Source organism: Schistocerca cancellata, chromosome 11 (assembly GCF_023864275.1).
Source record: "Schistocerca cancellata isolate TAMUIC-IGC-003103 chromosome 11, iqSchCanc2.1, whole genome shotgun sequence".
Lineage (NCBI taxonomy): Eukaryota > Metazoa > Arthropoda > Insecta > Orthoptera > Acrididae > Schistocerca > Schistocerca cancellata.
In genome coordinates this window covers 39907392-39924026 of record NC_064636.1, presented here as the reverse complement: position 1 = coordinate 39924026, position 16635 = coordinate 39907392, and the positions used below count along the sequence as shown (strand labels likewise).

Below are 16635 nucleotides of genomic sequence, written 5' to 3'. Positions count from 1 at the left end.
ATTTTATTATTGTGGTCCTTAAGCAAAATGTATGTTCGCGGCAGTAGGATCGTTCTGCAGTAAGCTTGAAATTCTGGTTCTTTAAATTTGCTCAGTAGTAGTTCACGATAAGAACGCCGCCTTCCCTCCAGGGATTCCCTTTTGAGTTCCTGAAGGATCCCCGTAATATTTGAATGTTGTTTAGAACTACTAGTAACAAATCTAGCATTGCTGCAATGTCTTCCTTTAACCCGACATTTTCTGGATCCGAAACACTCAAGCAGTACTTAAGATTAGGTTGCATTAGTGGTCTATATGCAGTCTCCCTTACATGTCAACCACATTTCAGTAAACTGAAGTTGACCATTCAGCTCACCTACCACAATCCTCGCGTGCTCGTTTCATCGTGTATCATTTTTGTAACGTTACACCCAGATATTTAACCAATAAGACTGTGTTGTGCAGGACAATACTAATGCTGTAGTCTAACATTATCGGCTTAATTTTTCTACTCTTTTGTATTAACTTACATTTTTCTACATTTAGAGTTAGCTGCCATTCATCACACCAACTAGAAATTTTGTCTGAGTCATCTTGTATCATTCTTCAGTCACTAAATGATGAAACCATACCATACATCACAGCATCATCAGGAAACAACCACAGATTGCTGCCCAGTCTGTCCACCAGATTATTTACGCACATAGAAAAAATAACGGTCCTATCTGACTTTCGTAGAGCACTTCTTATGAGACCACCTCTGACGAACACTCGCCATCGAGGGCAGCATAACACTCGCCATCAAGGGCAACATGCTGGGTTCCATTACTTTAGAATTCTTCGAGCAACTCACATATCTGGGAACCTATTCCATATGCTTACACACTCATTAACAGTCTGCAGTGGGGTACACATCAAACGCTTTTTGCAAATCTAGAAATATTGAATCGGCCTGCTGCCCTCCATTCGTAGTTCACAGTATATCGTGTGAGAAAATGGCAAGCTGAGTTTCAAACTAGCAATGCTTTATAAAACTCTGCTAATTCATGTATATAATCCTCTAGGTCTCTAGGAAATTTATTATATTAGAACTAAGAATATGTTCTAGACTTATGCAGTAAACGGATGTTAAGGATATTGGTCTGTAACTTTGCAGATCCGTTCTTTTACCCTTCTTATGTAAAGGAGTTACCTGTGCTTTCTTTTTTCACTCTCATGTGACTTTGTACTGGCTGAGAGATTTGCTGTAAATACGAGGTATTAAGTGGCCAGTGCTGTAGTGCACTCTTTGCAAAATAGAATTAGGATTCTATCTGGGCCTGATGAATTATTTGGTTTCAACTCACTCAGTTGTTTCTCTGTTGTTGCTTATTACTACTTCGTCTATACGGGACTCTGTACTATGACTGAAACGATGGTATGTTCGTAATATTCTCCTGCGTGAATTATTTCTTCTTCAACACAGAATTTCCGACTGCCTGTTACATAGAAGAAGACACTGTAGGCATTGCTGCATGTGGTTGCCACACATCCTGACATATTCTTCACCTTCATTGTGGTGAATTGCTTTTACATAAAGCCAGCTCCATTCAGGTTGCATGACATGCAGTGATCACACATTCCCATAACATCCACACATTGCCGACGGGTTGTGCATACACTGACACCTTTAAATGTCCCCATAACCAGAAATCCAATGGATTCAGGTTGCTACTGAACCACCTGAGCCAATCCATTGGCCATGAAACATTGTGGTGAGGCACTGTCGCACAATCCGTAGAAAATGGGGTGGTGCCATGTTGTGCCTAAACCACAGCTCTTGTGTTTCTTCAATCGTAACGTTCTCCAGTAGCCTCGGTAATTCGTCGGTGATACACAGAATCTGTTAATCTGTTTGGTAAACTGTGTTCACTATGACTGGGTCTCTGACAGTTTGATACTGAAGCAATCCTGACACCCCACTTCCACGATCAAGGATTTGCATCTGTATGCATGTGCCTATTGCAGCAATTTACTTTGCAATCCCTTGTGAGTCCTGCCTAATCTATAAATACTGCACATTACTTATAACAAGTAAAATGGCCCATATCTCAACAGGCATCAGTTTCTGGACATATATTAGGTTGGTGCAAAAGTTCATAGCATTTTTGTTGTGTCTGTTGGTATTGTGGTTGCTATGGGTTTGTTTGTTGAGTGTCTTTTTTATTTGTATTTCATCGTTGTTATTCAGATTTACAAATTGTCATTTGGAGATGATGAGTGGAGCTGTGGATGCTAGAAAATGGGAGTGCCATGTGGAGTAATCGGAACATTTTCGACATTCTCTTCTGTCTGAGTTCAGTAGAAGGGTGGCAGCCAGAAACATTTGCACAGTGTATACGGATAATGCCACTGGAGAGAGCATGCCAAGAGAATGATTTTCTCATTTTAAGGAGGATCATTTTGACACTAAAGTGCGAGTCATTTATGACGGCGGCGGAGTTTAGGTTGGTTCTGCACATCTGACGTCACAAAACACAGTCAGCCAATGAACAGAGAACGACGTTGCCAGAGCTCGACTGCAGTGCAGAGCACGGACGAGTGTCTTCAGTTTTAGAAACGTTCAGTCATAAATAAAATAATCGAACAAAAGCAATGTCTTGATAGCAGACTTTCTTTTATAGAAAGTTTGGAAAAAGCATTCTTCATATTCTATTAATTAATTAAACCAAAACAGCAATAAGCCTCCTAATTCAGGCGATAGCAATGAAAGGTGTTTGTATCATTCTCACTAACTGCTTTTTCGCAATAAAGAACAGCGGTAATTGTTTATTTCCTATTGTACTTCGACGAAATGTGAGTAATTCATAATCATACCAACAGTGTTTGTCGGTATTTTGCGTGATATTTTAAAGTCCTCTGGGAGGCATATTGAATGATGATCTGCGTTAGCGTAATGGTTAAAGTGTATGACTGCTAAGCGAAAGGTTCTGAGTTGTAACCTTGATCGGTGCTTAATATTTTCTTTATTTAAAAACAATATTGAAGTGTGTTACATCATGAATTTTATTCGTTTGAATGTAATTTTTTGAAATTTCTAGTGGCAACTAAAATCGACCATACGGAAAGTATACTTTTACCTCTGCAAACTCTTCAAAATTTCATGCAATGGTTTACTACACAATAACTGCATTGAACATCGAAACAAAATTATGGGGGGAAGGTATCAGTCAAGAAGATGTGTAAAAATCAAATTTTTGGGCCAAATAGTTTTTGTGAAATCGAATAATAAGTGTGTCAAAGCAGTCGAAACACCGTGTGTCTGCACAGGTGAGCAGTGCAGTGATGACAAAATCGCGCACAGCGCGGAATGCGGGGAGCACGTCTCTGTAGCAGCGAAAGGGTTAATGCGGCCGTGGTGGCTTTAGTTCATAAACTGCGCGCTCCCCCCTAAACGTAAGTTTGCGAACTATACTATACTATGGCGCTGCTTCTCTTGGCATGTACAATTGGCAACACAGCAATCTCCCTCGTCTGGGCGGGCATGCACGAACCACCAAGATAAAAGAATTGAACTATAGTGACTCTCCACATTCAGGAAGACCTTTGGGGTTTGATGAAGATCATTTAAATCCACAATAATCCACACCAGTGTACTCGAGAACTGGCAGATCGTTCCACCATTGTGCGACATTTGCGAGCAGTGGGGAAGGTTTTTAAAATTGGGTATATAGGTACAGTGTGACCTAAGCTAGAATCACAAAAATCAGTAGGTGACCCTGTGAGCATCTCTGCTTACTCATCATCATCATCTGACATGTGGTCCTGTGCCAATACTGGTGACGAGAAGTGGTGTCTTTATGCTAACATAAGAAAAACAAATGAATGGTTGAGCCCAAACAAAGCAGCAACTCCCTGTACAAAGAGCTGCGCACATCCACAAAGGACGATGTAAACCATCTGGTGGAACAGACGATGTAAACCATCTGGTGGAACAGCGACATTGTGGTGTACTCTGAATTGCTTCCTCTAGGTGTAACCACCACTGCCGACACTTATTGTCAACAACTGACACGTGTTGCAGATGCAGTCCGAGAACGGTGACCAGGAAAACTGTGTGTAGAGATGCTATTCCACGATAATGCCCATCCACATTCTGCTAGACTGACAAAAAACATCGTAGAGGAGTTGGGTTGGGAAGTCATTTCACACCCACTTTATTCACCTGATCTCGTGCCCTAGATTTTGCCACTTTCCACTGAACAACCTTCGAGGGACTCCCTTCCTGGATGAAAATGTGCTGCATACGTGGCTTGGCTAGTTCTTTTCCTCAAAATGTTAAGATTTCTGCAGTCACAGAACCGAAAACTTAGCCCAACATTGGCACAATGTTGTAAATAGTGAAGGAGGCTATATTATTGATAAACAAAGCCTCTATTGACTTTATTAAACTTGTGGAAAAATGCTACACACTTATGCACCATTCTAATAATTATAAGAACTTTACTTCTGGATCTGACCAGTACCCCACTTCCTGCAAATATATGTGACACATTTTAAAAAAAAACACACTGTATATATTTATAGTCACCATCTCTTGTTGAATTTGAGTGGTGGATGGAAAAAAGTGACAAGTCAGTAAGTCGTTGTATGAGCCCTAATTTGTTTGATTCTCTTGTCATGTTGATTTCATGGAACATATGTTGGACAAAATACTAACGCGAATTCTTTACAGACAAATGGAAAAACTCGTAGAAGCCCACCTCGGGGAAGATCAGTTTGGATTCCACAGAAATATTGGAACGCATGAGGCAATACTGACTCTACGACTTATCTTAGAAGATAGATTAACGAAAGGCAAACCTACATTTCTAGCATTTCTAGACTTAGAGAAAGCTTTTCACAATGTTGACTGGAATACTCTCTTTCAGATTCTGAAGGTGGCAGGGGTAAAATACAGGGAGCAAAAGGCTATTTACAATTTGTACAGAAACCAGATGGCAGTTATAAGAGTCGAGGGACATGAAAGGGAAGCAGTGGTTGGGAAGGGAGTGAGAGAGGGTTGTAGCCTTTCCCCGATGTTATTCAGTCTGTATCTTGAGCAAGCAGTAAAGGAAACAAAAGAAAAATTCGGAGTATCTATTAAAATCCAAGGAGAAGAAATAAAAACTTTGAGGTTCGCGGATGACATTGTAATTCTGTCAGAGACAGCAAAGGACTTGGAAGAACAGTTGAACGGAATGGACAGTGTCTTGAAAGGTGGATATAAGATGAACATCAACAAAAGCAAAACGAGGATAATGGAATGTAGTCGAATTAAGTCAGATGATGCTGAGGGAATTAGATTAGGAAATGAGACATTTAAAGTAGTGAAGGAGTTTTTCTATTTGGGGAGCAAAATAACTGATGATGGTTGAAGTAGAGAGGATATAAAATGTAGACTGGCAATGGCAAGGAAAGCATTTCTTAAAGTATTTGTATGGAGTGTAGCCATGTATGGAAGTGAAACGTGGACAATAACTAGTTTAGGAGTTTGTGGCACAACTTGACAAAAAGAAGGGACCAGTTTGTAGGACATATTCTGAGGCATCAAGGGATCACAAATTTAGCATTGGAGGGCAGCGTGGAGGGTAAAAATCGTAGAGGCAGACGAAGAGGTGAATACACTATGCAATTCAGAAGGATGTATGTTGCAGTAGGTACTGGGAGATAAAGAAGCTTGCACAGGATAGAGTAGCATAGAGAGCTGCATCAAACCAGTCTCAGGACTGAAGACCACAACAACAACAACAACAACAACATGTTGGACAAAGTAGTATGATGGTTGACTGTTCTGGGAATGTACGCTCTCAGAATTTGGATGAAGTATCAGTTTTTGTATTGTCAGTTTATTATACAAATGGTCTCTGGAAATCAGATATTCCATTTTCTGGTGTAGTCAACAAGTTCCTATTCCTTTAAATATTGGGGGCAGACAGCATCATGTTCAGTCTAATATTTCTACTTCTCCTTCAGTGCACAAAAAGCCACTGCATCCAGATTATACAAAAAATTAAAAAACAGTTGTGTGTTTACATGGGAGTGAAAATAGATTCTGGAAGTAGAAATCCAATACCCAAAACTGCATTGCCAGAATTGATACTAGAGTGTTTACATGAGCAACCAGAAGTAGTATCGGAAAACTGATTTATGAAATCAAGTTTTGGGATCCTCTTGTAAGCATAGTGTGTGAACTCGATGACTGTCTCGTAATGCTTGCCACTGTAGTTGGCTGAACATTTCTGTCACAGTTTCATGCTTGCTAAATGAACATATGATGAAATACATTAATTTTTTGCTTCACCTCTATTTTCTCTATCAATCATTTCTGATATGGGTCACAGACTGAAGCAATATTGAATTATTGGGTAGATGAGGAGTTTGTTAGCTACCTTCTTCATGGGTGAATTAGATTTTCTGTCCATTCTTCTAAGTGATTCTCAGTCTGAGGTCTACCTTTCTTTCTACATCTACATCTACATTTATACTCTGCAAGCCACCCAACGGTGTGTGGCGGAGGGCACTTCACGTGCCACTGTCATTACCTCCCTTTTCTGTTCCAGTTGCGTATGGTTCGCGGGAAGAACGACTGTGTGAAAGCCTCCGTGCACACTCGAATCTCTCTAATTTCACATTCGTGATCTCCTTGGGAGGCATAAGTAGGGGGAAGCAATATATTCGATATCTCATCCAGAAACGCACCCTCTCGAAACCTGGACAGCAAGCTACACCGCGATGCAGAGCGCCTCTCTTGCAGAGTCTGCCACTCGAGTTTGCTAAACATCTCCGTAACGCTATCACGCTTACCAAATAACCCTGTGACGAAACGCGCCGCTCTTCTTTGGATCTTCTCTGTCTCCTCCGTCAACCCGATCTGGTACGGATCCCACACTGATGAGCAATACTCGAGTATGGGTCGAACGAGTGTTTTGTAAGCCACCTCCTTTGTTGATGGACTACATTTTCTAAGGACTCTCCCAATGAATCTCAACCTGCCACCCGCCTTACCAACAATTAATTTTATATGATCATTCCACTTCAAATCGTTCCGTACGCATACTCCCAGATATTTTAGAGAAGTAACTGCTATCAGTGTTTGTTCCGCTATCATATAATCTTACGATAAAGGATCCTTCTTTCTATGTATTCGCAATACATTACATTTGTCTATGTTAAGGGTCAGTTGCCACTCCCTGCACCAAGTGCCTATCCACTGCAGATCTTCCTGCATTTCGCTACAATTTTCTAATGCTGCAACTTCTCTGTATACTACAGCATCATCCGCGAAAAGTCGCACGGAACTTCCGACACTATCTACTAGGTCATTTATATATATTGTGAAAAGCAACAGTCCCGTAACACTCCCCTGTGGCACACCAGAGGTTACTTTAACGTCTGTAGATGTCTCTCCGTTGATAACAACATGCTGTTTTCTGTTTGCTAAAAACTCTTCAATCCAGCCACACAGATGGTCTGATATTCCGTAGGCTCTTACTTTGTTTATCAGGCGACAGTGCGGAATTGTGTCGAACGTCTTCCGGAAGTCGAGGAAAATAGCATCTACCTGGGGGCCTGTATATAATATTTTCTGGGTCAATTGGATTTATGTCACCAATCGACTTGAAATCGCTCTGTATGTGTATTCCAAGATATGTAATGCAATAGATCGCTTCCAGTGATTGTCATTGCAGAATTATGTGTAGCGCACAATTTTTGTATGACAAGATGAGAGTGATGTATCCACATCTGTTATAGATGCAGTTGAAAATGGGCCATGTTCTGCAACTAGTAACTAACTCCGCCCGAACTGGCTATGAAGGCCTAACGGTACTGAGTGGCTGCCATGTCATCCTCAGACTACAGATGTCACTGGATGCAGATATGCAGGGGCACGTGGTCAGCACACCGCTCTCCCGGCCGTATGTGAGTTAACGAGACCGAAGCCGCTACTTCTCAGACAAGTAGCTCCTCAGTTTGCCTCACAAGGGCTGAGTGCACTCCGCTTGCCAACAGCGAGTGGCGGAGATGATGGTCACCCATCCAAGTGCTAGCCCAGCCTGTCAGCACTTAACTTCAGTGATCTGACGGGAACCGTTGTTACCACTGCAACAAGGCCATTGGCACTGAAACTAGTAGTACTGAATAAATTACATTTTTAAAATACAGTCCAGGGGAATGATGACATTCCTCAAATATATCGAGGCTGTGGTGCCCATTGAGAAAAAAAGGAAAATGATTGTTCAGTAGTTGCATATTGTACAATAATGGATATTTTCACCTATTTATGTGCAGTGTCGAATTAAGTCGAGTGATGCTGAGGGAATTAGATTAGGAAATGAGACACTTAAAGTAGTAAAGGAGTTTTGCTATTTGGGGAGCAAAATAACTGATGATGGTCAAAGTAGAGAGGATATAAAATGTAGACTGGCAATGGCAAGGAAAGCGTTTCTGAAGAAGAGAAATTTGTTAACATTGAGTATAGATTTAAGTGTCAGGAAGTCATTTCTGAAAGTATTTGTATGCAGTGTAGCCATGTACAGAAGTGAAACATGGACGATAAATAGTTTAGACAAGAAGAGAATAGAAGCTTTCGAAATGTGGTGCTACACAAGAATACCGAAGATTAGATGGGTAGATCACATAACTAATGAGGAGGTACTGAACAGGATTTGGGAGAAGAGATGTTTGTGACACAACTTGACTAGAAGAAGGGATCGGTTGGTAGGACATGTTCTGAGACATCGAGGGATCACCAATTTAGTATTGGAGGGCAGCGTGGAGGGTAAAAATCGTAGAGGGAGACCAAGAGATGAATACACTAAGCAGATTCAGAAGAATGTAGGCTGCAGTAGGTACTGGGAGATGATGAAGCCTGCACAGGATAGAGTAGCATGGAGAGCTGCATCAAACCAGTCTCAGGACTGAAGACCACAACAACAACATGTGCAGTACATTAAAATTGTTTATGTTGAGCGTCCACTGCTAGTCCTTGCACTAAGTGTTGATCATATAAAAGGTCTTCCTGCACTTCTCTGCAATTTTCTGGCATTGTGACTGCTCCATGTATGACAGCTCGTATGCAGACAGCCTTGTGAAACTCGTGACATTATCCACTTGGTAATTTATGTACGGGCCGAATCTAAACTCTCCCACAAACTCGGAAGTGTTACAGAATGTGCTGTAAGCAACAAATTGAAGATGGAACTGATGTTTGTAAAAGTCATTGAATGATGCTATTGAGGTCAGAGTAACAGGGATTGACACTAATAGCTAGGTAACTCCTCGAACTTCTGTTGTCAGCATACTCAACCGTCCCTACAGTCTCGCTTTAAGTGGCACAGGTGTTTTAGACATCAGCTGATGTCCTGAATGCGGTCAGCACTATTGCGAGGAATTCAGCTTGTGATCCGTCAGAGTTTAAACTCAAGTTTGCTGACGTTTGGGTGGCCTAGTAGCTGCTAATGCCTGTAACTCTGATGCTGCGCAGTGTTGTAGGATGACTTTTTGGATGTGGGTTCTTTTCATCGGTTTGTTCCTTAAGATACCCTCCATTAGAGTTAGGGTCCAACTTGTATATAGTTATAAGGGAAGTGCGAATCGTAGATGCTGATATTTATTTCGTCGAAACATCTAAACATAGATGGCTGATAATAATCAAACCCCAAAACATAGGTAAACTTATACAATGGCGTAAAAAGCAGCATACAACTATATCCAACATCACATTTATTAATCAATAAATACAACAATAATTAACATTACATAACTGACACCTTTTTCTCTGCAGACTGTAAAAATAACATTTTTAAGAGAAGTTTTCTCTTCATCAGCAACATTGTTGAGAGAGAGCAAATTCTGATCTTGAGAAGCTATTTCAGAAGCTGATAATGTGGCTATACAACTTCAGTAATTTAATAGACTGCTCTTGTGTTGTTGGATGGGTAGTATGAATGATAGTTTTCCATACTTCTAATGGATCTTGTTCAAGATGGTTGGCCCATTTCAGTTCTACTGTGCATATTGTTCTTTTTTGTTCAAACGTGGAAAATCCAGGATGGTATGTAACAATATTATGTGAAGTAAAGCTGCTGCTCACCATATAGTGGAGATGCCGAGTCACAGATAGGCACAACAAAAAGATTTTCACACTTTTAGCTTTCGGCCAATGGCCTTTGTCAGTAGACACACATACGCGCACGCACACTCACGCAAATGCAACTCACATACATGACTGCAGTCTCAGGCAACTTAAACAACACTCGTGAGTGTTTGTGTGTGAGTATGTTTGTGTATTGTTGACAGAGGCCAATGGCCGAAAGCTACAAGTGTGAAAATCTTTTTGGTGTGCCTATCTGCGACTCTGCATCTCCGCTGTATGGTGAGTAGCAACTTTCCTTCTCATAATATTCTTCTTTTTTGTTGTTTTGTAATATTCACTTCATAAATCAAATTTGGTTTCTCTGTTTTCTTCTACTTATCACTGTGTTGCTTGTCATTGACAGTCATTTCAACCGCACGAACAAATCTGTAATGCTTTTAATTGCCTTTGAATATACTACAGTATTCAAAGTGTTTGTTCTTGTATGTACAATTGAGCTATGTTCATGTGGTGTATCTAGAATTGAGCTATGTTAATATGCGTTTGGCAGTATGCACATTTTGAATTCCGTTATTGAGTTGCTGTATAGATTCTCCCCAACAGTCTGTTTGGCTGCATAACAGTTATTTTCGTAGTCAACATACTGCTTATTGGGTTTGTTTTACTGCTTGCAATATACTTTTCCGTGCAGATTTGGCAAGCCACAAATGTGTTGCACTGGTGTCATTATGAAACACGTTCAGAAAAAGATTTGTTTAATCGACGAAAGAAAAACTTACCGACAGTGTTACTGATTAGATAATTTCTAGCCCTTGTAACGTGCCGGGCTGTTTCCTCACCCAGTGCACCACATGTAATGTGCTGGAACACATCCTTATTTATTAGTGCCACTTAAAGTTCACGTCACAACCGGATGTACCGGTATTGAAACATTTCCTCACCAATAGATAGTGCCCAGTGTTCTTGACCTACCTTGCTTTGCTTATTCGATATTGTCTTCCCGGTAGCTGCGTCCATCTCACCTAAATCACACTGAAATTAAGAAGCCAGGATCCTAGGCTAAGTTTTCCAAAATCAAAAGTCAAGATCGTATTCACTGTTGAACATTTATGTCAACCACAGTATGATTTATTTGTTATCACTCGCACACACAATATTCGTGTGACCGGGCCTCTTACACTTAATCGTCACATTAGGTAGGTCAAAAACTTCCAGTATTTAACAAAGTTCACAATTACAATTACCGAAAAATTAACTGACTTGCCGAACTTTTGCTCCGAGAGAATCTGACCGAGAACTAACTTAGAACTGCACCAGCTCGGACCTTATGTAGAAGAGCGCTTGAATATTTCACTATTTCTGTTAATATATTATAGTTTATAATTTCCCAGGGTTAAAATGATCCTTTCTAACTGGTTTTGAAGTTAACTATAGGGTTTTATTATTTAAATAACACAAGTGAACTGTATCAACTTAAATACGCGGAACTAACTTGTGCATCCGCCGTGGAAATACCCGACTTATAACCACGGCAGCCCTTTTGAACAATAATTTTTACATATTCAAATTTACTTAATTCTTAATTAATGCACTTACAAAGTTGAGACTGGACTTATTTTACGTAGAAAAATAAAGGTAGCAAAAGTATCGAAACAGATCTCGGAATTATTTGGTAGTTTGGTCACAATTGGCAGTGAAAGTCATACAGGCTACAAATTTTAAGTCTTAATCTCTATTTAACTAATAGACTTTAGGTTAATTTAAACACTTTCCTGGAATCAATAAAATTTAGGCTTTCTTTTGGATGCAGTCTTATAGCTGAATTCGATCTATTAGCTCACTCAAATTTTACTTAATATGTATTGCACAATATACGTCATTGTCCATAACTGTTAATAGTATGCATTTCCAATAAAACTGATTAGCTCATTACTTTCAGAATAGACACTAGAATGTACTGAAATAATAGATTTTACTAGGGGAATTTTATTTAAACTATTTCTGAAATCTGTACTATGAAGCTGAAGGCCACAGAATCTGTAGACGGAATCTGAGTAGTGAAAAAGAAAAAAAAAGAAAAAAAAAAAAAGAAAAGTTCATTGCTTAACCCTCTCATGGATAAAATTCATTTTTTATAAATTTTTAAAATATTAAGGTGATAATGTTTTCTTTTCAGTCCCCTTATTATATTTTCACCAGCAAAATATTTTTTAAGTTCTCCATTTTTTCACAACAGGAAGTGGGACACACATGTCCCATGAACCAATGCGAGATACCTTTTCTGCTGACTGACTGATTTTGTAATTTTATTTTTTTTAGCCATAAACTGTAGTGTGTGGAGAATAAAATAACTACAAATTATACTTGCTTGTAATCTTTTTATTTGTGTAGAGCTAGTGTAAAAAATATTCATTACATTTCAGTTTTCATGATACATGGCCAATACTTACAAAACTTTACATTCCACGAAACTTGGAAAAACATGGTGTGGCACAAAGTGGTACACCACAAGCAGTGCAAACAACTTTTGTTCTCAGAATGAGATTTTCACTCTGCAGCGGAGTGTGCGCTGATATGAAACTTCCTGGCTGATTAAAACTGTGTGCCCGACCGAGACTCGAACTCGGGACCTTTGCCTTTCGCGGGCAAGTGCTCTACCAACTGAGCTACCCAAGCACGACTCACGCCCCATCCCCACAGCATTACTTCTGCCAGTATCTCTTCTCCTACCTTCCAAACTTTACAGAAGCTCTTCTGCGAACCTTGCAGAACTAGCACTCCTGCCTTTGCAGTGCAGTCCCAATTTTTTCTAATGTTCAGTACAGTCGTCCCTAGATGGCAGCACCGTGCAGAGCTGGCTAACACATATCCCGACATTCGAACTGGGCCCCCTTTTTCGAAGATCAGTATTTTGTCCTGAACATCTATCTTATGATATTTGAAAGAACTCAGTTTCAATATTGAAACGTCAGTGTGTAAGCTCTGTGCATCCCTAGTTGTGAACAGTTACAGTTCTATAAGATTCCTACCGTTGTCGCAACCGTAGTCGCTCCAGTAGTAGGATACCGTCTGTTACGCAGGCGGCGGGCCCGGCGGAGCTGTGCGTGTCGGCGCTGGAGGCGGCAGGCTGGGACGTGCACCGCGCCATCAAGCTGCGCCGCCTGCACGCGCTGCTCCTGCACCACCGCGGGGGCGGCGGCGAGGGGGAGGGGCCGTGCGACGAGGCGGCGCTGCGGGCGGCACTCGAGGGCGCGGGCTGGGACGTGGCGCGCGCCCTGCTGGCCCTGCAGGCGCAGGGGACGCTCCTGCCGCCTGCGATACAGGTCTCTGTCTCTTCTGTCTCTGCATCTACATTCGAAACGAGACTGCAAAGTGTGTAACAGACAGTGATTCCCACTGTACGACATGTTAGGGTGTCTCCCTGTTACATTTGCATATGGAGTGCAGAAAGACAACAGATGGCTCTTGTCTTTGTGCCCCGGTGTGGTTATACAGTGTGTTACAAAAAGGTACGGTCAAACTTTCAGGAAACTTTCCTCATACACAAATAAAGAAAAGATGTTATGTGGACATGTGTCCGGAAATGCTTAATTTCCATGTTAGAGCTCATTTTAGTTTTGTCAGTATGTACTGCACTTCCTGGATTCACTGCCATGATTTCATACGGGATACTCTATCTGTGCTGCTAGAACACGTGCCTCTACGAGTACGACACAACATGTGGTTCGTGCATGATGGAGCTCCTGCACATTTCAGTCAAAGTGTTCGTATGCTTCTCGACAACAGATTCAGTGACCGACGGATTGGTAGAGGCGGACCAATTCCGTGGCCTCCACGCTCTCCTGACCTCAACCATCTGGATTTTCATTTATGGGGGCATTTGAAAGCTCTTGTCTACGCAACCCCGGTACCAAATGTAGAGACTCTTCGTGCTCGTATTGTGGACGGCTGTGATACAATACGCCATTCTCCAGGGCTGCATCAGCGCATCAGGGATTCTGTGCAACGGAGGGTGGATGCACGTATCCTCGCTAACGGAGGACATTTTGAACATTTCCTGTAACAAAGTGTTTGAAGTCACGCTGGTACGTTCTGTTGCTGTGTGTTTCCATTCCATGATTAATGCGATTTGAAGAGAAGTAATAAAATGAGCTCTAACATGGAAAGTAAGCGTTTCTGGACACATGTCCGCATAACATATTTTCTTTCTTTGTGTGTGAGGAATGTTTCCTGAAAGTTTGGCCGTACCTTTTTGTAACACCCTGTATGTGGGGATTGAAGTCTGGGTGTGCGTACGAAACCTCTCTTCAGACATGCCAACTCTCCTGATTTAAGCAGGAGACTCCCGATTTTTCCTTCTTCTTCCCAAACTCCCGATTTTCAGACCAGTTTCAATACTTTCCTTACTATTTGAAAATCCTGCCCCTTCGATATATTGGTGGATGACAATGTACGGCTGCTACTTGTCCTACGTTAACTTGGAAGATTCGTGCAGTGGCTGTCGGGAGCGGCAGTAGGCGTAGCTCGCACTTCGTATCTACGAGGAAGTGAGGAACTTATCGTTGGCAGCATTCGGAGACAAATGAATATCTTTCGACCGGTGCCAATTTCCTCCACTTCTGGTTGCGTCAGTGCAATCGTAAAGTTATTGTGCGCAAGGAGTAGTTGACAGTCGTTCCGAGCGAAGTGATTAGCGTTGTTCTTTCTACGAGGAAGTGTTGCCGAGTTGGGGGAGTTCCTCCTAAATTTAGGGGGAATTAAGCTGCCTGGGGGAAATTAGAGGGATAAATGTTTCAGTGGGAAAAATATTTAGGGTTACTACTCCCCCTCCCCGCCCTTCCGCTCGACAATTTCATTGTTGACTCCCTTTTACCCCCCCTCCGGTTGCTTACCCGACAGTGTGACAAATTTTTTTGGGCAATTTGAAGTGCAATATAGGGGGATACTGTGCACCAGGGTTGGCATCATTGCTACATGACCATCGTCTAGAACGTAGGACCATTGTGTTCTCAGTTCTGCTGCAAGATTTGTGTACTCTGTAGTAGTTGTTGTCTGCGTATCGTGGAGGTGTTGATTATTTTTTGTGCAGGATGGCGAAGAAATGGGATGCAGTGTTCAGGAACGTATATAAGGAAGAGTTTGCATGTTTAAGTGAATCGAGGAAGGGACAAACTTAAGCATTTTGTAGTGTATGTAGATGTGACTTTTCAGTGGCTCGTGGCGGGAAATGCGGCATTCTTAAACATGTGCAAACTAAAAAACACAAGGAGAGTGTCCATTGTATAGAACGGAACCAGAAACTTAACTTCTCGTGTAAACCGCAAAATGTAGATTGTGTGATTAATGCCGAGGCTTTATTTACCTCGTTTATTGTACAGTATAATGTGACTATAAACTGTGCCGACCACACTGGGCCTTTGCTTCTCAAAATGTTTCCCGATTCTGAAATTGTGAAACAATATGTGTGTGCCAGGTACAGGTACTGAATTATTGCGACTTTGTCAGGGATGTGTTGTAATTCACAATAGTACAGCGCTTAAATTCTCCTGATTTTTCACTTTTGAAAGTTGGCATGACCGTCTCTTGATTTCAAAAGCAATTTAAGAAAAACTGAGAGACATACACTGAACAGCTAGAATGGCACGGTAGCCACGAGGCGTCGGTATGTCGCTGGAGGGAGCTGGAAGCACATCTGCACACAGAAGACACCTGATTTCTGTAAAATCCAGGGAGGAGGACAATGAGCTCTGATGTCGTGTTCAATCACATCTCAGATGTGTTTTATCAGGTTCAGATCTGGTGACTTGGTGGGGTCAGCACACCAGTTACGACTCGCCACTGTGTTCATCAAACCACTCCACCACTCACCTGGCTTTGTGACACGGTGCATTATCTGGTTGAAAAATGCCACTGCATTCGAGAAACACGTTCGCCATTAAGGGGTGTACGTAGTCTGCAACCAATGTACGATACTCATTGGCCACATCACTGTGCTGTGTAAGAGCTCCACTGCACCCACAGACGCCCGTACGAATGTTCTCCAGAGTCTATTGGAGCCACTGTTAGCTTCTCTCTGTCCCACAGTACAGGCGTCGAGGAGCTGTTCCCCTGGAAGACGACGGATTCGTGCCCTACCGTCGACATGATGAAGTAGGTATCAGGGTTCCTCAGACCGTGCCACGCTCTGCCACTGTGCCAACATCCAGTGGCGACGGTCACCTGTCCATTTCAGTCATCCTGCTGATGTCGTCGTGTTAACACTGGCACATACGACAGGTCGTCAGTTGCAGAGGCCCATTGTTAGGAGTGTTTGGTGCACTATGTGTTCAGACACACTTGTACTCTGCCCAGCATTAAAGTCCTCGGTTTCGCCATGTTATGAAGATACTCACTCCTCAAACATCCGTCAACTTGTGCAGTTCCCGAAATGCTCACGATGAGCCTCTCGGCCATCACAATCTGCCCTCAGTCAAACTCAGGTACATCCTGCACCTTCCCCATTCTACACACGTACAGCACGCTCACTGATACTACGTGGA

The 16635-nt window shown here is 41.9% G+C and overlaps 1 protein-coding gene across 1 annotated transcript in view; it reads left to right on the top strand.

Annotated features, from left to right (window-relative positions):
• Positions 1-16635, top strand: part of LOC126108160 (activated Cdc42 kinase-like) — a 323364-nt gene that overhangs the window by 290160 nt on the left and 16569 nt on the right. Inside the window, exon 22 of the mRNA XM_049913403.1 lies at positions 13177-13307. Within this exon, the coding sequence (XP_049769360.1) occupies positions 13177-13307 (131 nt within the window). The remainder of the gene's footprint in view (positions 1-13176; positions 13308-16635) is intronic.